This window comes from Leuciscus leuciscus (assembly GCF_965113295.1).
Source record: "Leuciscus leuciscus genome assembly, chromosome: 13".
NCBI lineage: Eukaryota > Metazoa > Chordata > Actinopteri > Cypriniformes > Leuciscidae > Leuciscus > Leuciscus leuciscus.
In genome coordinates, this window is record NC_138737.1 from 38,229,528 (window position 1) to 38,257,257 (window position 27,730).

General features: G+C 38.3%; 1 protein-coding gene and 1 long non-coding RNA gene across 3 annotated transcripts in view; both read right to left on the reverse strand.

Moving 5' to 3' along the window:
• Nucleotides 1–12,123: 12,123 nt before the first annotated feature.
• The window catches only part of fgfr1a (fibroblast growth factor receptor 1a), a 42,584-nt gene continuing 26,977 nt past the window's right edge, over nucleotides 12,124–27,730 (reverse strand). Inside the window, exons 8-18 of one of the 2 annotated variants that reach the window (XM_082188701.1) lie at nucleotides 26,748–26,892; nucleotides 21,700–21,890; nucleotides 20,190–20,335; nucleotides 19,252–19,373; nucleotides 17,851–17,961; nucleotides 17,398–17,588; nucleotides 17,185–17,307; nucleotides 15,901–15,971; nucleotides 15,675–15,812; nucleotides 15,482–15,587; nucleotides 12,124–14,289 (exon numbers count right to left, since the gene is read on the reverse strand). In XM_082188701.1, the coding sequence (XP_082044827.1) occupies nucleotides 14,110–14,289; nucleotides 15,482–15,587; nucleotides 15,675–15,812; nucleotides 15,901–15,971; nucleotides 17,185–17,307; nucleotides 17,398–17,588; nucleotides 17,851–17,961; nucleotides 19,252–19,373; nucleotides 20,190–20,335; nucleotides 21,700–21,890; nucleotides 26,748–26,892 (1,524 nt within the window). In that variant the 3' untranslated portion in view covers nucleotides 12,124–14,109. The remainder of the gene's footprint in view (nucleotides 14,290–15,481; nucleotides 15,588–15,674; nucleotides 15,813–15,900; nucleotides 15,972–17,184; nucleotides 17,308–17,397; nucleotides 17,589–17,850; nucleotides 17,962–19,251; nucleotides 19,374–20,189; nucleotides 20,336–21,699; nucleotides 21,891–26,747; nucleotides 26,893–27,730) is intronic. The other variant, XM_082188700.1, reaches the window with a different exon arrangement.
• LOC309513096 lies at nucleotides 22,488–26,741 on the reverse strand. Its single transcript, XR_014211296.1, has 2 exons — nucleotides 24,671–26,741; nucleotides 22,488–24,584 (listed from the first exon to the last, which is right to left on the reverse strand). It is a non-coding gene; the product is annotated as an uncharacterized lncRNA (long non-coding RNA).

The window sequence follows — 27,730 nt, forward strand, 5'->3', positions numbered from 1 at the left end:
AAATCAGCTGAACCACCTGGGGGTGTAGTCTCTTTTCTCCCGGGAGCATGGGCTGTCGTGAGAGCTCAACAGTTGCACGATTGAGATGGTGGGCAAGTTGAGACATGCGACAGGAGCGTAGACCACACTGATGGTTAATTGTATGCAACGGTCAATGTGTTGGCCATCCGGACCAGTACATGCTTGTCCTGCAGCAACAGTCGGAACCGGTGCAGGTCAAGGAATACTAATAGCAATTTGAGGCAATTGATATGCCACTGCAGTCAAGGTCCTATCCAGGAACCCAAAGCCCATTGCACACGGCACCCCAGCTGGTGATGGAAGCATCTGTTGAGACAACAACATGCCTGGACACTTGTTCTAGGGGAACCCCTGCCCATAGAAAAGCGGAAGGTTTGGCAACATGCCAGTGTGAATGCCACCTGGTGTGTGCGGCTGCACCATGCCCATCTCGGGCCCAGGGCGTGTAGCCAGTGCAGAAGAAGCCTCATATGAAGCAACCCGAGCAGCGTGACTGTGGATGCCATATGCCCAAGTAGTGAATTAATTCAGGCAATTCAGCACTGACTGAACACGATCGTTCGTGAGACATGCCGTCATGTTGACCGAGCACAACTCCATACTGAGAAAAGAGATTCTCTGCATTCTCTGAGCTTGCTCTTTTCCCAGTTGACCCAAAGCCCCAGATGGCTGAGGTGTTTGAGCACCAAGTCCCTGTGTTTGCACAACTGCTCTTGTGAGTGGGCAAGGATGAGCCAGTCGTCGAGGTAGTTGAGAAAGCGAACACCGTGCTCCCTCAGGGGGGCAAGGGCCGCATCCACAACCTTTGTGAAGATGTGAGGAGACAGGGACAGCCCGAAGGGGAGGACCTTGTTCTGATATGCCATCCCTCGAACGCAAGGCATAGAAATGGTCTGGGTTGAGGGAGAATCGAGACATGAAAGTATGTGTCCTACAGGTCGATCGCTGAAAACCAATCTTGTGAATGGGGCCGTTTCAAGGCGCGCAGTTCAATGATTGGTCGTAACCCACTGCCTTTTTTGGGTACAGTGAAGTACGGGCTGTAACCCTGACTTCAAATCAGCTGGAGGGCCCGGCTCTATCGTATCCTTCGCCAGTAGGACTGCGATCTCTGCACGCAGTACAGGAGCATCAATGTCTGCCACTGAGGTGAACCAAAGCTCTAGCCAGGCTTCCAGACGCCGTACAAGTGAGGTCAGAGGGACTATTGACGTACCCGCGGTGGGGCAGCGTGGTGGAGCACATGGGCCCGACCCGGAAGGCACAGCGTCCCGGAGTGGGGTCAGAGTGTGTAGTGCAACACTTACCTGGCTCCGTGATTTGGCAGAGGGTGCATGAGTAGGCACTGCATCCTCGAACCGCACACTACTGCTTTCTGGCAGTAGAAGAGGAGGATGAGAGGCATAGTATCGTGCACTGCCATCCGCGCTCTCTTGAGACCCAAAGATTGAGGAAACTGCTCTTCTGTTGAAATTTTGGGTACCGCTGACCTTAGGGCCAGTGGAGGAACAGATATTTGACAAAACAAAAGATTCTCCGCCCAGCCCTCCTCCAGGGGAAGAGCATCCATCCATCCATACATATCTACAAAAATTTATGTTAGATTAATCGATTTTGACAGTACTAATATATATGTTGTAAATATTCAACAGCTATGGCTTTTACAGTAAGAGAAGAAAAGAGAAGAGCTGTTATATAAGGACAAGCTGCAGTACTGCAGGAAAACAGAAAAAAGCTACTGACCCCATTTCAAAAGCAACATTGAACAGTTGAAGCTTACATTTCAGATCTGCATTCCAGTCACACCTGAAGAAAATATCAAATCTCATTATGCATTCTAATGTGTGAGCAATTCTAATAGGGATGCTTGCCTCATTAAACAATACTAATTACAGACTTTAACATACTTTTCATCATTGTCCATTTCAGTATGTATATATATGGGCAAGTCAGACTGTAATAAAGTGACACTCTTTTTAAGATATTAAATCAAACATGTTTGAGTGATCAAAAGTGTTCAGAGTGCTAATTATGATATGTGAACACAAGGGGGCACTAGAGCTTTACCTCAATTCTTGATAGCTGAGGGTTCCTCTGCTGAATGAAAAACTGGCCTCTTTTTCTTTTTTCCCCTCCACGTCCTGCTCTCCCAGTCACTCTGTTCTTGGCAGGGTGGCATTGCAGTGGCAGGCACGGCTGTCACCAGCTGACACCACACACACCGACTCTATTCAGCTAGCCCACGTCACAGGTAGACAAACCAGGCTTTTTTCTGATTCATGTTCCCACTTCCGAGAAGCCCGGTGTGGAGATACTGAACCAGAGCTGCATTTCCTAAAAGTATTGTAAGCCTAAGTAGATCGTAGAAGCATTGCCAACAATGGTCTATACGATCAACTTAGTTCATGATGCTTTTGAGAAATGCAGCCCAGGACACTGTGAGGAGAGAGTTGGAATCGAACATGTGTTTTAATGTCCTCTCTTTTTCGCACTGCGCCGTCAGCAGTTTTCCCACAGGCATAGCATTACCAGCTGTGCTTCTGGAGCAGGGCCCTTTGGTTACAAACATCTGATTTTATGGTCTTGTTTTGCACTGGCTCTTCGAATAGTATCTATCTATCTATCTATCTATCTATCTATCTATCTATCTATCTATCTATCTATCTATCTATCTATCTATCTATCTATCTATCTATCTATCTATCTATCTATCTATCTATCTATCTATCTATCTATCTATCTATCTATCTATGTCTGTCTGTCTGTCTGTCTGTGTTCCAGGTAAACTAAATCACTTTATGCCTGCTTTGTATGTGCTTTGGTTATCGTGAGTCATGACTTCCGTTCTATGGACCGGTAACCTGTAAGGCTTGATGTTATTTGGAAAGCTATCGACCACCATGAATCACTGCCTCTGCTCATGCACGTTAAACAGAAAAAACAGCAGATAAACATGCTATTGAGTTTATATCCCAAACCCACTTCCCGAGTCGATTCTTTTGCCAGGCTCCGTGAAAGAGTCTCTGTGCATGTTTCCCTCACACATCTGTTGGAGTTTCTCTATCTTTAAAGTTTGGCTGAAAGTTTATTTTATTCTTTTTTTTGTGTGTGTGGCCTCTCTAGGATATGCGCTCCATGCGGATGCTGTTATGAATCATTTGCTTTTATATTCTGGACAGACCAAATCGACTTGAAAGTGGCAATAATTACTTTAACATGCATCAGAGAAAACCAGTCAAGCCAAGCCTAATGTGCCATGAAGAAGAGGCCTTTTCCAACACTACTACCGCCAGTTCCAATGAGACCATTAGGCAACCAGTTTTTGAAAAATAGTGGCTTCCACTCAAATCAACTTTTAAAATACAATTTTTGTTGGTAAATATCAGTACGTTGTCTATTGAATTTAGTTTTGTGTTACTCAAGGTTAGCATCCTTAGCACAGTTAGTTAAAGTCCCATGAAATCAAGTTTTTGGCTTTTAGTATGAATATGTTAGCCTTACTGTTATCTATAAACTAGTGTACTCCAAAATAATGACAAAATTCGCATTTAGAAGATTGGATTTAAAACTCACATTATCTCACTTCCACCAATATGGATCAATGATTTTGATGACATCACTCTGCACTTCAGCTTCTCATCAGATTTTCTGTCCAATCAAATGCTCTCTAGAATCTAAAGCTCCGCCCCCTAAATTATAAATAGACAGGGCCTTGAATCACGGGCCTTGTATGTTACATGTGCACATCACGAGTGCGAGCACGAGCAATAAGTTGCTGGATGCAGTTCACTTAACGGCCACCAGTGTCGCTAATAACAAGGGTTTCTGAATTCTTCATATAGCCACTTTAAAGGGATATTTCACCCCAAAATGTTCCATACTACTATGGAAGTCAATGGGTGCCGAAAACTGTCTGGTTACCAGCATTCTTCAAAATATCTTCTTTTGTCTTTAACAGAGGAAAGAAACTCATACAGGTTTGGACCAACTTGAGGGTATGTGATGACAAAATAAAAAAATTTGGGTGAACCTTTAAGGCAACAAGTACAATACTGAAAACAGAAAAAGAAAAACAAGAATCTCAATAACAAAAAAACTTAAACATCCTATGAGTACTAGATTCTATTAAACCACATGAGAAAAAGCAGTAGAGAGGAAGAGAGAAGATTTCTGAACTGATTTATATATTTCATTGACAGTAGGTTCAGCCCTACAGTCTTGCTGAGGAAGATTTGTGTCCCATTTTGAAACTAAACAATAGGAGTGCTGTCATGCAATTTAATCTAAGCCCAATTCAATTACGGAGGATACAAAGACATAAGCTTCAAGCTTCTGTGATATGATTAGAGAGATTGAGGTAGACATCAGTCGACTGAGTCATTTCTCCCTTCATTACACAAAACATGAGGCCCACATTCAAGTAACCTATCGAGGCTGCTCTCATTTAGTCTGCTATCTATCTTATGATTGAAGTAAAAGATGAAGTACGGAGACTGCAATTATTAATAATTATGTGAGTCAATATTTTGTACAATGCCAAGTAGGCCTATAGCAGTTCAAAGATACTGGCATAGGCTAATCTTTTTTCAATTTTCAGACAGAAGTTTAAAGTCCCCCTGTGGTGAAAATCCAGCTTTTAATGTTGTTTATATGTCTATGTGGTGTTTTTAGACAAACCATGTGTAAATTCATAAGTCAACAGCATTGCTGAGTATTTTCTCCTTAAAACTGCAGTGAAAAAAAAGAGAGTCTCAAAAACGCGGTTTGAAATCGCTGGTGTTTCTGACATCACAAACTACCTTAAGTTGTAACCAATCAGATCGACGTGCCGGCGGGCTTTAGCATATCATTAACAGCGAACTAGCTGGGGAGTCTCGAGAGATGCCAGCCAGGTTAATATTTTTTTTTGTTGATACATAAAAATCGGGTAGATTTAGCAATATAGTATGCTGTATGATGTATATTACTATGTTATGATGAACTAGGCCTATATGCCTTTCTCCACTGACATTCTGAGTTGTTCAAAGTGTTTCTGAGGATTGTTAGAAAGAAGACAGACTGAGATGGCAAACGAGAACATAGTTTGTGTAACATTAGCAACACATTATTAGCTGTCTAATAACATAGTCAAACAAAAGGCTAATCATATTAATTCCCGTTTTGTGTCCGACGTTGTTGTACAGAGTGATATCCTTGTGCGTTTACCTCACGAATCTACCTCAGTGAATCTATGAGCTGGCGTGAGTGGAGGCGGGGCTAATTAGCATATTCATGGCTCCGAGTATACAAAATGAGGCAAGGGTGTCGAGTTACATTCAAGCTATTTTATTCAAAGGAAAATAACTTTTAAATATGTGTAACCCAGGTTAAGAGTCTGGTTAAAATCCATCAATATATATTAAATGTTTGTATATTGGTTCTGTCGTCCCTGTCCCTTTAAATTACCCATGCGGAGTGTGTGCCTTGCGACCTCATGTAATCCTCATGTAATCATGTAATTAACTATAACTGGTTCAACTGTATCTGTAAATATTTTGGGGGGGGGGTTTCTATTTCCATTATTTTTGTTTGTAAATATTTTGTTTAATCACTTTTCAATACATGGTAGCTGTACTAAACTTAAATTCATGTTTCCGAATTTAGACTTTTGTGACTTAACTAGCCTAAACTGTTTATTTCCATAGTTATTTATTTAATTATAGCTAATATTAATGACATATTAATATTGGCTATTGAGTGCGAAGTACCCGTTACATATGTAATCATAAATTAGTTTTAAAGGGATAAAATGATTGACTACAGGGGGACTTAAAAAATACATTAGGAGCTGACAACAGACAAAAAACCTCGATGCCACATCATCATGGTTGTGACATTATTAATCTATTTAAGATTCAGAAATTCTAAATATAGAATGAGCCTCAAGCCAGACATTTCTAAATGTAAAATGATATAGTGTTTTTCTCTCCCAGGTATCGTTTAGTCTGTTCAGACAAGACAAATATTTTTAGCCAAAGGGCTAATGCTGTATATAACAAGCTGACAGGCCAAGATTATATAGCCCCGCCTAATGCATGCGAGTATTGCAACCAATCTGTGGAGGAAATCCGATCCAGTGTGAGTCGGGCAGCGCACAGCCTCAGGGGAACAGATGCATTATGGAGGAAGAGATCTATTACTTTATTCATATTTTTCCCCAAAGTACAGCAATTTCAAATTACTGATAAAAGGAACAAATACATGAAATCTTCTGATAAATCCAACATCACATAAACAACGGGTAAAATTATTCTTGTAAAGGGGACTTAAAAGAGACTTAGTTATTTGATATTGCAAAGGGATCCCTGCAAAATAAAACTGACATTGTCTAGAGAGAATGATTCACCAATATTATAGTTCTGACTAAATAAATATTTAACATTTCCACTATTATTGTCCAAGAAAAACACATTGAACTTTTGTGACAAGTTCAACATCCCTGTTTTGGACTACATTATACGCCAGATTTACTAACAGCTTGTGTCTGCGCAGGTAAACCTGATTTCACCATGAAGTACAACATGTTCCTGCATCAACATCTTAACAGCATCCAATCAACCAATCCGATTAAACAGACAAGTTTACAATTTATGTCAAGTTTAGGCTTAGAACCAGGTCTACATCTGTGCTATTCACCTATCATTTCCCTCTGATTTTAGATATAAGCTATGGTTCGGTTTAGGATAGGGATAGGAGGACTATGTTTTCGGACAGGAATGTTGTTCCAGGATCAACAAAACATGTCTTACTCGACGACCCAACAGCGCAAACCCTCTTTCTGCAGTAAAAACTAAAGGATTGACTAAAGACACGTAATTAGTGATGAAAATGTGTTATTTTTGCACCTGACCTTATTGCATATGCATTTGTAGGCAGCGAGTATTTAAATTAATTATGCAAAGTGATTTACCAACCCAATCTCGTCGCTATTTTACGAGGTGGCGATTTCGCATGAATTTGTACAATGTAAATTGCATGAAAATTTATGATTTTTAGAAAAAAGTAAGCATGAAGGTCCACCCCTAACCGCACTCCTTACCCTTACCGCCACTGGGGCGTTAGCAGATCGTGTGAAATCATACAAATTAGCCACCAATTTGTCAAAGCGTAAAATAGTTATGAATTGCCGTGAGATTGTGTTGGATTTACACAATCTGATTGCGTTAGTCAATTTCAGTGTTGGGGTAAGTTATTTTAAAAGTAATGCGTTACAATATTGTGTTACTCCCTAAAAGTAACTAATTGCATTACTTGGTTACTTTTTATTGAAAGAAATGTTACGTTACTTTTGCATTACTTTTTCTCACCTGGGCTGGGATTGCTTGCTCGATTTTTTTAATTAAAAAAAAGTTATATTTTTGCCAAATCTAAAGGCCCTTTGAAATGAATAAGCCTCAGGCTGAAGGAGATGTAAGTTCACTCCTGTACAGTAGAGGGCGCCGCTCAAACAAACCTTTCAGCTCTGCTGAGGTCAACACTCTTCAGCAATAAAAAACAAAAAAATAAAACACAAATGTGATGTTTAACTAAAGTAATTTTTGCTTATATGGTAAATTGGATTATCGTAGGTCAGTAGCAAAGAGATTGGTTAATAAAGTGAAATTAAATACATAAAGTGTATTTGTGTAATTTAACATTTAATCATTGCAGGTTTGCATAATATTCTCAGTTTGCATTTCACTGTTTATATTCATTTTGATCACACTATTCATCAGTTTTTGTGCAAGTGAGATGAGTAAATGCCTGCTCACATGTAGTCTATAGAGCTACAATACCCATCATGTTCACACAGCGCACACACACAACGCCTCTGCACTCACTCACGATTTCTCTCAACATGAGGACAGGAGAGCTGTCAGTCATTAAATGAGAAAAGTAACTTGAGTTATTTATTTGAAAATGTAACTCAGATATTTTGTTGTAAATTTAAAAGTAATGCACTACTTTACTAGTCACTTGAAAAAAGTAATCGGATTACGTAACTCACGTTAACTGGTCAGTTTACTGATACTTGCGCCATTAATCACTGCCCAAAAAGTATTTCTTAGCCAATTTTGCGCCTGACATGCACCTGAATTTGTGCATTCTCTATAAATTACCTGCTGAACTTTCTACTCATCTGCACTTTTATTAGATTGCAGCCGCACGCTAATTTGCCGTTTAGTTAATCTGGCCCTATCCGGAGTAAGTTGCTTTCTCACAATCTTCTGTTGATTTCTTTTTCCACTATTTTATTAGTCAAGATTGCTCTCTCTCTTTTTGTTTTCCATCCACCATTATTCTGAAGGACAATACAGAATGTGAGATTGATTGACAGTTTGACGCCCTGTTTGACCTTTCTGTCATTTCTCCACCAGTGATTCAGTTCCTCATGACGTGGAGTCCAGTGAGCAGTGCAGTCACACACACACACACACACACACACACACACACACACACACACACACACACACACACACACACACACACACACACACACACACACACACACACACACACACACACACACACACACACACACACACACACACACACACACACACACACGGGATCACTGACCCAAAACACACCCCACCTACATTAAAGGTCAAAACCCCCTGCGTCTGCCAGAGACATTCTCATATAGAAATATCGTGGAGAACTGAGGAAAGTGTATAGCCTATACCCAGCCCACTGCAAATGCTAATGCAGATCCAGTTAGTTTTTCTGTCTGATAAACATAAGTTAAAAAAAAAAGGTCACACTTTATAATAAGGTTTAATTTGTTAACAATGAACAATACTTTTGCAGAGTTTATTAATATTATTCAATGTTAATCTCAACATTTACTAATACATTTTAAGATAAATTTTTTATCTGTTAACATTATTGAATGCACTGTGACATTAACAAACATTAATAATTACTGGTATTTTTATTTTTTTATTTTTTTATGTTACAAAAAAAAAAAAAAATTAAGTTAAGATTTAGCTTTTTCTAAAACAGAAAGTTATTTCATTTTTTGTGATTACAAAAGGCATTCGTCTTTCTTTTAGCATCCAAAGATGATTTAAATTGCTAATTATTATAAAGACATTTCAAAAATAGTAAATCTGCCGTCATGCATACATATGCTGTGATTAACAAAGTAAATACCACCATAGACCAGAAACATTTTCTGAACACGTAGAGCATGAAGTAAAGCAGTAAATATATGTGGGTTTGTCCTCATCTAAAGTATTCAGGGAATAAACAAAAATCTCTTTCATGAGACCTTCATTTAGAGAGCGATCTGGGTCTGTTTGAAGATTAGAGATTAAATACCCTCTTTATCTACAAACCCTACATTTCCTTTTCAGAGAGTAAAGATATCAGAACCTGTGATAAAGACCATGAACTCCTCCTCTGTTTCAGACAGAGAGATCAGATTGGTCATGAACAGATGCAGATGGCCTAAATCAGCTTCAATATTTATGTTGCTTCTAGTTAAATTGATGTTCGAATTACTTTTCAATTTATGAACACTACACTTCAAATGTTTGGGGTCGATAAGATTTCTTTAAAGTGTTTTTGAAAGAAATCTCTTATGGTGACCCCATTTCTATATATTTTCAAATGTAATTTACTCCTGTGATCAAAGCTGAATTTTCAGCATCATTACTCCAGTCTTCAGTGTCACATGAGCCTTCAGAAATCATTCTAATAGGATGATTTGATGCTCAAAAAACATTTCTTATTATTATCAGTGTTGAAAAAAAGTTGTGCTGCTTCATATTTTTGAGGAAACTGTGACACTTTTTTTTCAGAATTCTTTAATGGATAGAATTTTTTTTTTACACCAATTGTAGTATTAACTTTGTTACCCAAGTTATTGTAAACAAATTGGCTAGTTCCATTAGTTTTATGAAAAATATAAGTTTATACCTACAAACCAATATTTGGTCCCAAAATATTTGCAACCTTCATAACCATTCTCGCATTTTTTTTTAAACAACTTTGTATTTAATTTTTGTTTGTGGAATCTTATTTAATGCTTGAAAACAGAGAAAACACACTCACCCTAAAGACTCTCCCTCTGTGTTTTGACTTCATAATCCCTGAATAATTAAAAAAACAGTCTATCCATTAATAAATCAACAAACATAATATACTGATAACTACATCCAAACTAATAGGATACTCTGATTTTCTTGGCCACTCAGAGTAATTTTCGCCCCAACATGTGTACTTGCCCTCAGTGTGACACGTAATGTTTGGAAGTACACAGCTTACATTGGATTCCCTTCAACTTTTGTGCTGAAGGCTGAAATTGTGCTGACGTTGTTGAGTTCTCACTTACAGGCTCGAGCACAGCTGTCCTGGACCATCTGCCCAGAGTGAGATAATACAATTCACTTCACATCCTCCACTTCCACCTCCGCTATTAACACTCCCGCTCTCACTTTCACTCAGACTAGAACATTTAGATGATGCTGCAAGGGTTTCTTGATGGAAGAGACAGATGCCTGTCGTCATTTACTCGTGTTGTTCTGTTGAGACTTACTTTCTTCCATGGAACACAAATGGAGAAATTTTGAAGAATGTTCTTGCTGCTCTTTTCCATACAATGAAAGTAAATGGCGACTAGAAGCTGTCAGGCTACAAAAATGACAGAAAGCACCAATAAAGTGGTGTTCCACACACAAAGCTATCATGGCTTCAGAAGATTTGGAATATAGCGCATCAGTCATGTGAAATTCTGTTGTGATACTCTTTGTTGCAACAGGCGTTTGTACGTTTTTACTTAAATTGGAACGTAAAAGTCCACATTAGAGGTTTAGTATCTAGTTAGTTTGTAATGTTGTACTTAATTTGGTTGCACCATTTGTTCTTAAAGTCACCATGAAATCAAATTTGATGGAATATTATAAAATGTATCCATGCAGATCATTATTTTATTTATTTTTTACATAAATTTACCCTTTGTAGTCCTTAATCAAAAAAATGTCCCCTCCCGCTTTCAAAAACATATCTTCTCTTCTCTGAGGATGTTTACTGGCGTGAGGGTGGGGCAACCTGTCACTCACATGAGATCCACCAATAGCAAACCACAACCATCCAATCAATTCCCCATGGATAAAATCAAGTCCCGCCCAACATTTGTTCTTGTTCCAGAAGCCGCTTCACTCGGATATACAGTACAGTAACAATAGGGAAGACTATTGCAACTTCCTTTTCATGCCAACTATAAGTCAGAACGTAGCTAGCAGGTCGTAAGCTCTCCATAAATTAATGTGTGGTTGTATAATATTAAGTTAACCTTCAATGATGCAATGGCAGCCCTCAAACAAAATCCTGAGCAGAAGATGTGTTGAATTTCAGTTTATCCTGTTAATGTTGATTCTAACTCATGTTACCTCATGTAAATAAATTTCCACTGAAACAATGCTTATGAAATAATGTAATCAATTATTTTATATGCAAATAACATTCCCAATCTATGGAAGCTTGTTTCCGCCAATAAATAATTCCTTAAATTCCTTTTTTTCTCCCAATTGTGAGTTTTATCTTGCAATTCAGACTTTTTTTTTTTCTCAGAATTGTTATAAACTCACCATTGCGAGTTATAAAGTTAGAATTCAATTGAGAAAGAAAAAAATCAGTCTTTTTTTCCACAGAATTGGACTTTTTAATCATAATTTAGAAAAGAAGTCAGAATTGAAAAACTGTCAAAATTGCGAGATTTAAACATGCAATTGCGAGAAAAAAGACAGAATTGAGAGTTTATATCTTGCAATAGGCCTACTGACTTTTTTCTTGCAATTCTAACTTTTTTTCTCGCAATTCTGACTTTATTTCTTGCCATTCCCAGAGAGCTACCATTCCATACGGCCCAGATGTGGGCCGGATCTGGGCCGACATTACGTTGCCGTCTGGGTTGCGAGTTTACATCTTGCAATTGTGAGATAAAAAAAGGCAATTTTTTTTTTTACCAAACCATATCTTTTAAATTGTTTTATTTTGTGGCGGAAAAAGCTTCCATACAAATCGGCATTTGAAATGAATAGCAATAAATGAATACTGATACAAAAAAATACCAAGAAATGACATTTATGATTGATTTTATTTGGCAAGCACATGGAGGGCGCACACAAACGTTTGCCGTTTAGATCGGGGTTCGTGTTGAACAAGTCTTTTATTCACAATGTTCTCTCTATTAAAATGTAAACAGGTGTAAATGTCAACATCACCACGTCTAAAGAATTGGTCAGGTAATCAATCTGTGTCTTTATTCCAACCATTACTCCAGAAGGCTTCTGTAAATATTTAGTTTATACGTTGGGTTATGTTTCAATTAACTTAATTAAGTGTACAAATATTTAATAGTGTGTGACTTTAGTGGCCCTGTACGTCGCAACGAAGTGCAACATGTTTCCGGTCACCGAAGAGCAACGTCAACATTGTGCCAAACAGCTCCTTTCTGTGTAAATGATGATTTTAAGGTAAACGTCATTCAATTTCAACTCGGAATAAAGAATTCAACACAAGCCGTTGCATATCAAATAAAAGCTGATACATTTATTGATGCATTTGAGCTATAAATTTGGCGTCGACTAAACCGTAAAGCAACAGTCCCGGTCGTAATGCATGCCTTTCAGACTCGCAAACCAGTGTTTCTAAAGTCCATACCTGTTGACCCGCGTTGTCTCTCTCAGAACAAAGCAATGTTCCACGAATTAAAATTTACTACAGCCGTCTCATAAACATCACAAACAATGTTAAATGTAATCCGCTGTATACTCTGCGACCTTCAACCGTATTCCTCAAGCGTGTAAATCAAGGCTGGTGTTTCGCGCTGGCTTGCAGGAGTGTGAGCTGGGACTGGGAAGCGAGCCAGTCGTCACTGCTAACAGTCATGCATTTGTAGCGTAAGATGGGTCACTCACACCGCTATAAATAAGGAGCTAACGGTTACACTCGGCTCTCAGCAGGAGACGCCATTTACACTGCGAGCTATGCATTATAATATTTAATCACCCCTACTAACCTGCAGTCAATTTCACTGTAAACACAATTTATGTTGTAAACTCGTCAGCAAGAGTGATGTTTACAAGCTTCTTTATGCGGCATGAAAGAGTTCGTGAACAGCATTTATTGGATGTAATCCTTGTAGAGTAACATAAGTGATCTGCAGATCTTACACACACTGTTGATTTTAACGTACGAAGCGAAACATTTATAGCATCTCTTATTGTGGCCGATATCGAATTCATCGAGATTTATCATTATAAAACGCATCAACTCGGACTCGCTTTTAAGACGTGAAGAGGAAAACCTTACGAGCCTTTTTAATACGTATATTTCTATAGCTTAAGTCTGACGCTGTATAGCAGCAGTTCTGCCACTTCTGCCAAAGCTGCATCAATGATACACCACAACAACATTACGAAACAAAACTGGCCGTCGATCAGCTCTTAATAATATCATTTCATCTACAATTCTCATGGTCACTTTCACAAAAACTACACTTCAAAAAGTTCTAGATAGACGCATCCTGGTACAAAAAAAAAAAAAAAAAAAAATGCAACAAAATTCAAATTGTGTAATAAAAAATAAGGGTAGAGTGTAAATATATATTCATATTTATACATTTCTAGATGTATTTACAAGAAAGGCTGTGAGTTGCCCGTTGTTAAAATACATTCGGGCAGACCGTTTAGTGGAATACGTTTTCTTAAGAATTTGGTCTCGGAGGCAAAATAAAGGTCCTTGTTTATAACACCAATAGAAGATATAAACACTCCCAACGTCCATCGATCCGTCCCTCGTTCAGTGATGGCAAGGGTTTCTCTACTACAGATGACAGACGCAGATATTTCATACTGAGAAGTCTCGAGAAGCAAACACGCACCACTTTCTGCTCAAGTGCCCTAGGACAGGTAAAGGGGTCAGTGAACGGCCGGCTTGTTCTCTTCCAGCCAGATGTCCATCCCAAGCGCTTCATCTCTGAAGTGTGTGTGTGTGCTCTGTGGCAAAGCGTGTTCTCCGTGAGTTCATCCAGACAGGTCACACACTGAAGAGTGAGGGAGCTCAGCGCTTTTTGAACGCCACCCCGCGGTTGGGGTGCGGGGGGAATTTGGGCAGGCAGGGCTCGTCAGCGCCGGGGTCGTGAGAGAACACTGAGTCTTCACCGGAAGAGCAGGTGGAGCTGCGGGTGTCCGGGAAATTTGGAGAAAATTGGTCCAGAGACATAGACAGGTCCAGATACTCCTGAAAATGTAAAACATACACAAAATTTATTATTTTTGATATTTTTGTTACCATAACAACAACCACAATTATTATTATTAAATAATAATAATAATAATAAACAACAACAACATTTTAATTGTAATTCTATTTAATATGAATAATAATAATAACAACAATAATTATTATTATATTATTTTATCTTGTTAAGGCATTATTATTGATATTTTTAATTATTGAATACTAATTATGATTCTTCTTGTTGATTTATTATTACAGACTGAATAATAATCATAATAAAAAACAAATAATAACGTTCTTGTTTATTGTTATTATTTGTTAATGTTTTATTATTGATATTGAATAATAAAATATTATTTATTATAAATTACTGTATAATGATAGTAATAATAATAATGTTATTGTTATTATAATTATTATTATTTGTTAATATTTTTGTATTGATAATAATGATTGAATAATGAATTTTGATTGTGACAGCATAGCTCTAGGTATATTAAATAACTTGATTAATAATAATACATTAAAAATAATAACAACAATTATTATTTTTATTTGTTAATGTATTTTTACTGATATTAGTATTGAATAATAATAATTATTGATAATTAATATTAATGATTGAATAATAATAGTAATAATAATAATTATTATTATTATTAGGTCATATATTATCGGTTTATTATTAGTAATAATCTGAATAATCAGCAACATCATCAATAATAATGTTATTATTATAAACTGATATATTGGTATTACTTACTGAATAACAAAATCAACAATAACAATTATTATTTGTCAATGCATTATTATTGATATTAACTATTGAATAATAATAATCATTAATGTATTATTATTTGAATATTATTAATTATTGAATGACAATAACAACAACAACAATTCTTAATCATTAGTTAATTACTTATTATTATTTAATAGTCACAATTACTGGAAAAAAATGATAATAATTAATTTAAATAAAATATTAATTATTGTCCAATTCGTTGAAAAAACTTGTTTTAAGCACTGCTGAAATGTCACGCAATGTATTGAAAGCTGATTTGGGGATTATGAAGCTGTTCTGGGCTGCGTTTCCCTAAAGCATAACTCCGGTCGCCAGTTCCACTGAACTCTACTGGTTCCGGTGGAAGTTTGGGAAACACAGCCCTGATCCGCTTCTGCTTCTGCTCACCTGACAGGACGTCATGGAGAGCGTGCGGTCCAGATCCTCCACCAGCTGTTTGAACGTGGGTCTCTGAGACGGGACGGCATGCCAACAATCCCTCATCATCATATACCTGCAAGAGGAACGTCATAAGATCATCATAAGACCTCCAGCACCATCATGACAGAAGTCATATCATTACTACAATCACGGGTCTTACAGTTCATGGGTGCATGTGGAGGGCCGGTCCATGCGGTGGCCTTCCTTTAGCAGTTTAAAGAGTTCCTCGACTGGGACTCCTGGGTACGGTGAGCCGCCCAGAGTAAAGATCTCCCACAGCAACACCCCAAAAGACCACCTGACACGCAAATACACCATCACAATGACCATTATTAACAGACAAAGGCATTATGTATGTGTGTTTGAGAGAATATCTTCACACGTACACGTCGCTCTGATGGGTGTAAATGCGGTCGAACAGAGCTTCAGGCGCCATCCATTTCACTGGTAAACGACCCTGTGAAGAACACAATCACTTTATTCACCAACTAATCACCTGTTCAAAATTATAGATCAGCATTTGTGGCAATCCTGCAGAGGATTTTATAATTATGGCGATGAGAATCATACAAGTCCCCCTGTAGTCAATTTTATCCCATAAAACTCACCTTTGATCACCAAAATGACATAATTAAACGTTTTTTTTTCCTTGAAAGGAGGAATGCCTTAAAACATCTTGAATGTAACTCGACATGTAATACGCGGTTCTATGAATATGCAAATGATCCCCGCCTCCACTCACTCACAGCAGCTCAGAGATCCATTGTTGACCTGATTGGTTATAAGCAGGGTTTGAAATTAACTTTTTCACTCACCGGCCAATTTGGCAACTACATTTTTAAGTTACTGGCCATTCAGAACTTCTACTAGCCAAAAGAAAAGAAAATAACCAGATTAACTACGTCACAGCTTATATATATATAAAATTTGGATTTCATACATTCATTTTGTATTTATACAAAATCCTGTCATCCAGCAATCTACTCCCTTCCTCTTTTATCCTCATTCTTTTCACCAAAAATGTGTTTAAGGTGGACAGATCAATACAGTACAAAGAACATGAAAAAAAAAATAGGATGTTGGAAAATAATGTATTTTCTGTTAACCAAATGCTTTTTAATCTTCGCTATTGCTTTAATGCAAATGAACAAGTGCGCCGTTATTTGTTGCGTAGTGACGTGTGTGTTCAAGTAAGCCAGATATGAGCAGATTATGCGCAATACGCTGTATTTAATATTTCATGATGACTCACAAGTTCAGTATTTGAGTATAAGCATAATAAGTAACACGCCAAATTGGCTAGTGATTTGACAGCGTTTTCCGCCACAGTTGATTATTGTTAATTTCAAACCCTGGTTAACAAGGTAGTTTGTGACGTCAGAAACACCAGCGATTTCAAAGCGTGTTTTTGAGACTGTCTTTGGTTCACTGCAGTTTTAAGGAGAAAATACTCAGCTATGCTGTTGACTTATGAATTTGCACATGGTTTGTCTTAAAGCATATTAAAAACACCACATAGACATATAAACAACTTTAAATGCTTGATTTTCATCACAGGGGGACTTTAAAATACAGATAGCATCAGATAGCACTCACGGCGAGAACCAAAAGCAATGGGAGACCAGATTTAGAAAGTGATTTTTCTGAAGTGTCTCAGTCTGAAATCTTACATTGGTGGTTTTCTTGTAGTAATCAATATGATGAATATCCCTGGCCAGGCCGAAGTCGGCTATCTTCATCACGTTATCTTCAGTTACCAGGACATTACGGGCAGCCAAGTCTCTATGAATACACTACAACAGTGAAAACACACATGTTCATTAATCAAAGGAACAATTGTAAAGACGCCATTTGACTGCGATGAGAACAGAAGAGATGGCAACCTTCTTGGACGAAAGGTACTCCATGCCACGAGCCACCTGGTAGGCGCAGGAGATCAGGTCTTTGATTGACATGTTCTCCACGGGCACCTGGTCGGGGTTGTAGCAATACTCCATCCCAGGTGGACGGCGCACACGCAGATACTCTCTCAGATTCCCCTTTGCAGCAAACTCCACAAGGACGTAGAGCGGACCTGACAATGGCCACATGAAACATAATCAGTCTTTACCGGAGAGGCCACAGTTTTTGATACACTAATGTGTGATTCAATAAGGAAGCTAGGTTCAATTAATCTAGCCATGTGAAATCATAACAGCTGGACTGATGACAACCTTTTGAAGCCAAAAAGCAGTGAGCCTAACAGATTGATTTCGAAATGTGATTTACGCCCGTACTGCATTATCTCTAAATGCTTCCCTCCGCCCATCCGCCTTCTTAATTCACCCTTTACTCACCATCTTGTGTGCAGGCCCCCAGCAAGTTGATGATGTTCTTGTGTTTGCCAATAATCTTCATCATTTCCATCTCGGAGATGAGATCTGACAGGTCCTTCTCTGTGGCGTCGGCTATAAAAGCAATATTGATGAACACACATATATCTTAGTATGACAGATCACGGAACCTTCAACCTCTGTGCCGTGAGGGACAATCAGGTTATTATATTCATGCTTTTCTTTTTCATATATTTTCCGGTGTGGACTTGAAATCAACTTAACATTCAAGACAATGACATGAAAAAGCATTCAGAACATAATCGGATGCATTTCCCAGCTATACTAAATTCTCGGTGGAAAATAATGTAGCATAATTGATTTTATTGGATAGTAAAAAATTAGGCTATGCCACTACTAGGATTTTCTATAGAATAATGTGCATTGATGAACTGTGTACAAGTTCAGAATCATTTATCATGTTTGTTTAGCAGGTTAATTAAATTACTGTTTTTTTTTACCATTTATAATGCGGTTGAGAATAATACGGTCTATGTAATGATACATTACAGTTCAATAAGTGAGTCAAATGTGAATGCATTGAATAAATCAAATGGATAACAAGAGTCTGGGAGTTTGTCTCACCAATTCATCCACAGAATCGGTTCATAAGAGTTATTCATTTGTGAATTAGCCTACTGTACAGTCAGTGGTCAAGCTCAATGCTTGCTAAGGCTCCCAGTTACTTAGCACTTAAGACTAAGAGAAAACTGTTATTCATTTTTTATTTATAATGTTTTTATTTGTGGAAAGGAGCTCAGTTAAAAGGGCAAAAGTTTTAGAAGCTCATAAAGCATGTACAGTTTTAAGGTCTGAAGAGACTCATGTGAAATCATACAGGAGAGAAGCCAGTCAAGAGTTTGTGGCAAAACCTTTTACAGTGCTTGTATATTGTTGTTTTTTACTGCGTATGTTAATTCATACTCAGAAAGTAGAACTGAAATGACAATGAACAATGAAAACTGAAAATATAAAAAAAAACTAATTTAAAATATTAATAAATACTATAATAGTACATAAATAAAACTAAAATAACACAGATGCAGGACACGTCAGCACACACTCTTGTGTTGCCGATGTTTGCCAATGTTTCCGGGCATTGACTCGCGAGGAGAGGACAGGAAACAGACAGACCCTGAATCAGAATAAACAAACTGCTGTGGTACGGTATGTGACACCAGAGCTCAAATAACATGCTTCAGGGCGAAGGTGGAATACAGACGAAAGCTCAGTGGACCATCAGATTCCTCATGAGATACTGAATTCCAGACAGAGTTTGCTGGCATATTTCCCCTTTTTACACCCCCCCCCCCCCACCCACACACACACACACGTCAGCTAACAACGGTGGCAGAAAACACTTACATTTGAGCATCTTGACAGCCACTTTGGTGACACGACTGGGTTTGTCTTTATCCATCCCCATAGCCTCGGCCATCATCACCTGCCCAAAGCATCCCTCTCCAAGCGGCTTCCCAAGAACCAGCCTGACACACACACACACACACACACACACACACAATATCAAATCACTGACACTGCACACTTCGCCAGGCCATTTTTGTGCATATATTAGGGCTGCACGATTTATCGCAGTTTACATGAAATCGCACATAAACTGATTCGGCTTATCGCGCTCACGAAATTGCAAAGGCTTCGATTATTTGTTATGCGCAGCTTGTCACTGATGTACGGCCCTGTAAACGCTGCTCCGTCTGAAAGCACTGCGAGTTTGAGTCGCTTATAACGTGCATTTGAAAAAGCAACACGCGTCAAACATTTCCAAACATGAGAAGCGTTTATGAACCTCATCCAACAAAAGACAACATTTATATAATAACATGCTTTTACTCCAAACTCACTCCATAAGGACAGTTGAGCTCATCCTTCTGTGAGATGATGTGCTTCTTACACAGAATAAGGCAGTCGTGTGTTTATTAGTCATGTTTAATCAATCAAAGCGTTTCAATCTTCTGTTTATTCAGATACAGCGATAGTATGATGCCGATAGGGATTTCCTGGAATGACGTGTGTTATCGTACTTCTGCGGTGGGGCATATTTGGCATGTGTGTGTGTGAGACGCCCTCTGGTGTTCAGATGGATATGTGGTGTGTGTGAGACGTTCTCTGGTGTTCAGATGGAGCAGCATTTACTACCGATCAGCCGTTCTGCACTGACAAACTGTGCAGAAAATAAATCACAGCCTTCGCCAAATCGCGTGCGGTTTCATTGCGATTAAACGTGCAGCCCTAGCATATATGCATCTTTAGTTAGTGAATGATGATTACAATGTGTGTGTTACCTGTCTCTGTGTACCTCCCAGCGTGGGTCCTGGGGCAGTTCGTACTCGGAGACCCCTGAGAGCATAGGAGAGCCACTGGAGGATAATCGCGAGGGCCGGACCAGCATCCCACCAGAGTGCATAGATGAGCTGGAGTCCACTGACACCTGCACGGAAATACTTACAAATTACTCTCCACACGACACAGCAACACAAATACACATATAAAGACTGTGGTCTTGTGCGCTCATATGGGTGTGTGCGAGTTACTTGGTCAGGGGGCATCTATAGACACCGATGCAGAGAGATGCACTGATATTATACAACAATCATCCACGAAAACAGATCAAAACGGAAATCAAAAATGAGCTCAACAAGAAAATAGTTGGAGAAACGAGAAAAGAAGTTTTACATTGGAATCCTGCATGAAACCTTGAGTTTAAATTAGGCATTATATTATTTTAAACAATATGATAGCTTCGTAAAGTTGGGGTCATATTTGTCACATTGTCTGGCGAATTTTGATTTGATTTGATTTTTTTAAGTCATTTCAATAAGAATCAATGCAATCCAAAATTTTGCGCGAGGGCAAACAATTTCCCCATGCTGGTCAAGCAGATTCGCAGCTGCTTGACCAGGCGAAATCATTTTAATCCACATGATTAGGAATTTCACGAGGGTGAAAGATTTCCAATGCAGTTTTCTCGACGGGTTCAAGTTGGGCGCTGCTTGGTTTGAAAGCGCTTCAGACATCGCTAGACTATTGACAGACCTTTTTTGCCCATTAAAATTTCACAAATACAACTAGACCTTAAGGAACAGAGAAATTAAGTCTTTACTTACAAAATAATCTTGTTTTTTCATGAAAAGGAATGCAATATTATACCCTTTTACAAAGTTTTGATTTAGTTTTTGGGCTCTGCTAGAATAGGTTTTCATGCTTGAATGTTCAAAAAACACATTATTTTTCACATATTCTTCATTATTGCAGCTCCTCTCTTCCCAGTCTGTCAGTAACGCTCTGTTTAGTTCCTGTCTCAATGAAGCCCCTCATTCTGAAAAGCACACTGTGCTCTGATTGGTCGTCTGGATCCGTGTGTTGTGATTGGTCGAGCGCTTAGAGTGTGTTCAAGAAATGTCCCGCCACTTACCATAACCGCCAGTTTCAACACACTACTAACTCACTCAACCAGGCCCCACCCCTTTATTCTGCGTATTAATTATTTAAATGAGGAATATAGTGATGTGTTCGTTCCCGGAAGAAACTCAAGACTATAAGAGGCGTTTCAGGAAGTTCAGAAACAGCGACACTGATATAGAGAAGAACTGGAACTTTGCAGAGCTTTTTCATGCTCAAACGAAAGAAAGATGAACATGGAAAAAAGCATAACAGGTCGTCTTTAACACTATTATAGTTAAATATCCCCACTGTCAACACCCCAACATTAACATTAACATAAGAAACTGTTGAAATATGATGTTTCTATGTTTAGTGGTAAAGAGATCAAACCCCCTATCTACTTTCTGTTACCTGTCTGCGCAGAGGGATGCTCTTGGCCAGCTTGTGAACCGCCAGCTGGCTGTTGAAGTCACTTTTCTTGGTGGAACTGTGCATTTTGGCCAGCACGGCGGTCACCACCATCACACAGATGAGAAAGAAGCCCACACAGTAGATCAGCACCTCCAGGTAGGTCTGGTTTGGCAGTTGAGTCGGGGGAATGGCTAGATTATGAAAGAAGGGAGCAATGCAAGGTGGCAGAAGGGAAGGGAATGAGCTTGCTGAACGCTAAAGGGATGATGTGTCTATTTACCTTTGCCTGCTAAGAATGACAAATCAGCCTGTACCAGCAGAGCTTGAATGTTTGACAATCACTGCAACTGACCCTTTGCTAAGTCCCGCCTTAATGTTGCCATCCGCCATGTTATCAGGCAAGCTTTTGGAAACCAATGTGTTTGAAAAGCTTTAAAATGGAATTTTACATACAATATCCCAAGACATTGTAAAAAGTTGTTGCTGGCGCTCTTATAATAGTGACACTAGGTTTTTATTTATTTATTTATTAATATTCCCTCATTCCCAAATGAGCATGTAACCCATCAGTAAAACACCTAGATTGGCGCCAAAGTAAATTAATATTAAGTAAATTCATTAAATAATTATGGAAGACCATTTCCATCACAGATTAAAAAAAGGGACTTTTTAAATCTCATAATTCAGAAAGTTTATACCTCACTATTTTGAGTAAACATCTTTCTCCCAACTTAATATCTCGTAATTCTGCCGTTTTTCTCAGAATTGAGTTTATTCTGCCTTTATTTCTCACAATTCCGAGTTTATATCATTTCGCAATTCAGACTTTCTCTGAATTGCAAGTTGATATCTTGTAATTCTGCCTCTTTTCTCTGAATCGAGAGTTTATTCTGACTTTATTTCTCACAATTACGGGTTTACATCATTTGGAGTTAAAATCTCTCAATTCAGACTTTCTTTCTCAGAATGTGTGTGTTGATTACACAAACATGTTGTTTTAATACAGCAACATTACGCAAGCTGGAGTGGGGCTTAGCAAAAGGTCAGTGGGAGAGAATATTTTGAACAATGACTCAATATTGTACACATTCCTGCCAAAGTTAGAGTATCTGCCTGTTTAAGAATCTTGAAATATCATATTAGCAGGAGACCTTTTTTAATGTACATTTTTAAAACCACAAACACACTGATGCACACACACACATGCACATGCATAAAACAAAAATCCTCTAAATGGAGATGTCGTTGTTCACGTGAATGGTGAATTGCAATGAACACAAACTCCTATTGTAGCATCATAATTACTTCTTTCATGGATCAGGTTTCATGGCACATTCTTCTGCCTATGTGACTAGCAGGAGAAGGAAACCACTGCTCATGATACTTGGCAGCCCTCGCTACGAGATTAGGCCAAAAAACTGCCTTATGTAAACTCATATGAGACATTAAATTTGCAACACAAATACAAATGTAAATTGAGAGGAATGGCTTATCTGGGTGGGTAGACAAAATCTGAGCGGGTATGCATTTCAGCAAAGTATAAATGGAGAGCTAGGTTATGGGGTAAAATTACATGAGAAGTCTGGCTGATACAGATATTTCCTATGCTATTTGGTTGGCGTTTGTCTGCCCCAAGGCTCTGGTTCTTTATACAGAGTTTCTTTCACACAGTTCATGCACACAAAAGATGTTATTGTATCATGTATACATTTCACACAACAATGCACATGCAAATGCATCTCACTTCTCTTTGCCTTCTCTTTTAATAACTTAATAAACAATCAAATATACTGTAGCGTGAACATGAACTCAAATGCTCTTGAGTTATTATATTTACATAATGGTTTATGATAAGAGTAAGGCCCACAGTTTGCTGACTGCAACATGCAAATGCAAGAAGATCAACATTCAACATCCAGAATTAAATCTTATTCTTCATGTTGAATGTGTTTAAGACTTTGACTGGCAAGCATTCTTGATAAATCGAATCTATTTAAACTGCGAATAGATTCACCTTCTAGGGGAGGTATTTATCAAACCCGAACCAAAGAGGAAATGATGTCAGCATATAGTGCTTATGCGTAAAATCATGCTCTTTGGGATGCTTGTCTAGTGCTCAGGCACACAGAAATGTTAATTGGAAACAGGTTAATCTTGAAAAACTAGGAAAAGGATTTTATAATATAAAAGAGTAAAATGGAAACAAAGCTTTGCCAAACCACTAGCCACAGTGTCCCATCTGTTCTCAGTTGTTATTTGTTATACATTACATCATTTATTTTGCAGTTAAACTACAGCTCTTGTTCGCAAAACATCTTTAAATTAGGAAATATTTATGGTGCACTCAGTAATTTTGCACTGGTCAGTATTTACACATATACTGATACCTAATAGCAGGGATGCGACATTGTGTGCAAAATCAATAGTTTTCTTTGTGGTGGGGTGGGCGATGCGACAACTTTAAATCTTCTTTTCAAGTGAATCGCCGAGATTGTTATCTTTTATGTTCTCATAATAATGTTAAAATACAACAATGACTGCCTATTAGATGGCTGTGCTGACTGGCCAAATTATACCATGTGTCTTTCATGCGTGGTGACGCATTTGGGAAAAAAACAGCAGTAGGGCTGCGCGATGAATAGAATTTTAGTTTCGGTTTCAATTTTGGCTTCCAACACTTATAAAACCGTGATAATCAAGATAAAATGATCATTGTGCCGAATGCACAACGCATGCGGTGTGCTTAAAAGCCTAAACTTAACGTCCAAATCAATCAAATCATATAACGTGACTGTCATAAAATGCAGTCTACTGCGGGACATGCTTTATTTTTCAAAGAGTTATTAAAAGTGCATTAAATTGCGAAAGAGACTGATCCCCACACGCTTTCTGTGTGCGCTGCGAGAGCATAACACGGACGAGCAAAGTACACTTGGGGTTTCAGGTGTGCGCCCTAAACGGTCAAATATACACAAAAATATGTCAAAATGTCCATATTGGTGAGTATTTACATAAAGACAGTCAGTTTTAAGTGAATAAACAGTTGGGAAAGAAATAGAAATCGGATGCGTGTCATTATATTAGATCCGTGCATTCAGTCTTAAAGCCTAATGCAAATAACTGCTGCTGTCTGTCATTAATGTTAAACAGAAGACAGACTAAAGCACTCACTGCTCTTGACTGAATAACTAGTAGTTTAAATAAGGATTAATGTAAATAATTCATACAGTGAAGATGTAGTAGATATGCAGTGTTTTAGAGTTTAACTCCAGGTTTAATGAGTATTTTGACAACTGATTGTTTAATGCAATATTGTGTTTTAAATTGTGAAAATAGATAAGTCCATAGTCTTGTTCCAGTCTGGATATTCTCGATAGTACATCTCAAAATTGGGAAAATTGTGATTTAGATCGTGAATCATGATTGATTGTTATAAGATCGTGGTATGACATTTTGGGAAGATCGCACACTCCTCCTTTGTAGCATTTTATTTTACATTCCTGTTTTATATGCATGTTCTATGTACTTACTATAACTAGGTACTAACCCTGAACTTAACACTAAACCTAAACTTAAACTTAACCCATTTTAAGTAGTTAACTTTTTGTATTACTCCGTACTTTCTTGTGTAAATACACTAAGTACACATACTGCAAAAGTTTTCTTTACAATGGCATTATTTATTTTGCAGTCGGCCACAAATAATTACAGAAGTGAGTAAATAACATGGGGTTCCCGAGAAACAAGTGAGTAGTATTTGGCTGGTCATGTGATCTCAACATGACGCCCCCATGAGCCGACCCACTACAATTAATCAGCTTACATAAGGCCACTATTATGAGCCTTCAACTAATATTAGTGTAAAAGATTTTTCTAAAATTATGTTCCTGTCTTCGAGTAAATATATACTTATATACTAAATTCAGTTGTGGTCAGAGACAGTGGGAGGTTTGGCTTGGCTTGATTCCACTTTTATAAAGAAGGACAACAAACATGTCATTTTGACATGCTTCAACTGACATTTCAAGTGTCAGTCAACACCCAGATGAATAACAAAACCACAAAGCAGACACACAGGGGTTGAAGAATGGTGCGGTTCACAAAGAATTGTTATTTGCTATAAAACCACTGTATTGCTTGTAATGGAAGTAAATTAAAGAGCTAGTGTTTACTAGCACTGACAATGTCTTAACACTCATGTTCTGTTTAGAGACATTGAGGCTATTTTAATAGCTTAAAGAAATATTGATGACATTCACGTTAAAATTATCTTACAAAATACCAAAAATGGTTTATTTCTTTTATTGGTTTTTATCAAATAGCACCCAAATCTTAATAACTACACTATATTAGACAGTCATACTGTCTATACTATATTAGAAATGTCTGCACTATATATTCATATTTATGAAAAGTGAATGTCCAATTTGTGCGAAAAACATGGTGGTATTTTGAGGTTTCTTGGACCTCAAAAATAAAAGCTATAAGTCAATTTCAACAGAACATTTTGAACAGATTTTTATGGAAACCACTGCAGTGATGTGACCAAACTCAACCCCCAGTGTGAACTGCCACTGTTAAGCCCAAAGTATACTTCAGTTTTGACGCAAACGCTTGGCGTATGTAAACAGCCTTTCAAAGTACACATAGTGTGTGCGATAGAAAGTATTATCCTCGTTCAGTGCTTCTCTAAAAACGTCTTTGTACTCGTTTAAACTGTGAACGGGTATGAAGACATTTAACATTGTTGCATCTCCATTAGTTTGTTGTCGTTCCACTTCAGCGGTGAAACAGCGGCCTGGGCCAGTGTTGCCGCCTTGTGGACAAACTAACTAGTGCAAAAATCCTCAATGCACATGTTCAAGCTGAACTTACATCGTATGTGCGGTTAGAAACATCTGACTACAGTACGCCGGCACTATGCTGACGAATACATTTGCATCACACGCACAGAACGCATTAGTCTACATGTAAACAACTAAATATACTTTGGGCTTTAGACAGGGAGAAACATCAACCAAAAAGATCACCACAAGAACCACAGATACCTTTATAGACAGTCAACCATGCAGAGTGATGGGAGTGGCCGATAGAGTTCCCAGCCAAGCAGGTGTACTCTCCAGAATCCTCTAAAGACACATTCCTGATCTGCAGTACCTCCATCTCCTTATCCGTAGTGTTGACGCCTGCCGTCTAGAGAAAAGAACCACAGGATGAAGCCGGAGAGCTCCAGGAAAACCCACCAGATGAGAGAGAGAGAGAGAGAGTTTTTGGATGAAGAACGGTAAAGATTTGACATCATGGAGTAAGAGAAGGGTGCTGGAGAAACACCCTTCACCGTCCTTAAGGAAAGCAGGACAGCTCCATGATCGGAAGTGGATCCTTCGATGACCCTGCTGGCAGATTGGTGGTTAGCTGGAGAACGGAGCACGCGGCTCCACCCGCTACAGACCCAACACCTGAAGACGAGGGCGACATCCACCCGCCTCCATCTCCACATGCACAAGATGGGCCACATGGAACATTACCCAGCAGAGACTGAACACAATCGCTCTCTCATATGCACGCATTCAGAAAAGGAAGCAGTGGCATTTAGACTGGGAGATTAGAAAGGCTAGTCAAAGAATCCGTGAGAAATATGTGCGAGTAAGGATGTCGAAGGTACTGCCACTTTGCTTCAGGCGATGCTATAATACCTATTGAACAGCACTATTAAGAACATTTAGCCATCTACAGAAGTGGCCAGTGAGTCCTGTAGGCTGGAAATGATAAAAAATAAAAGCTGGGGACTGTTTAAAAGGCTACACTAAGTCCGCAAAGCACAGCTTTCCCAATTAAGGTTTTATGCCCGCACATTAATCGTACCTAACATGATTAATCGCGATTAATCACAAAAAAAACATGCAAGTTATTAGTACAATTTCTCGAATCGATTTGATAAAACATTTATTTTTACAACTGAAATTATTATAATTATTTATTACTAATTACAATTATTATTAATACAATAATTAAAATGACTAATGTCCTT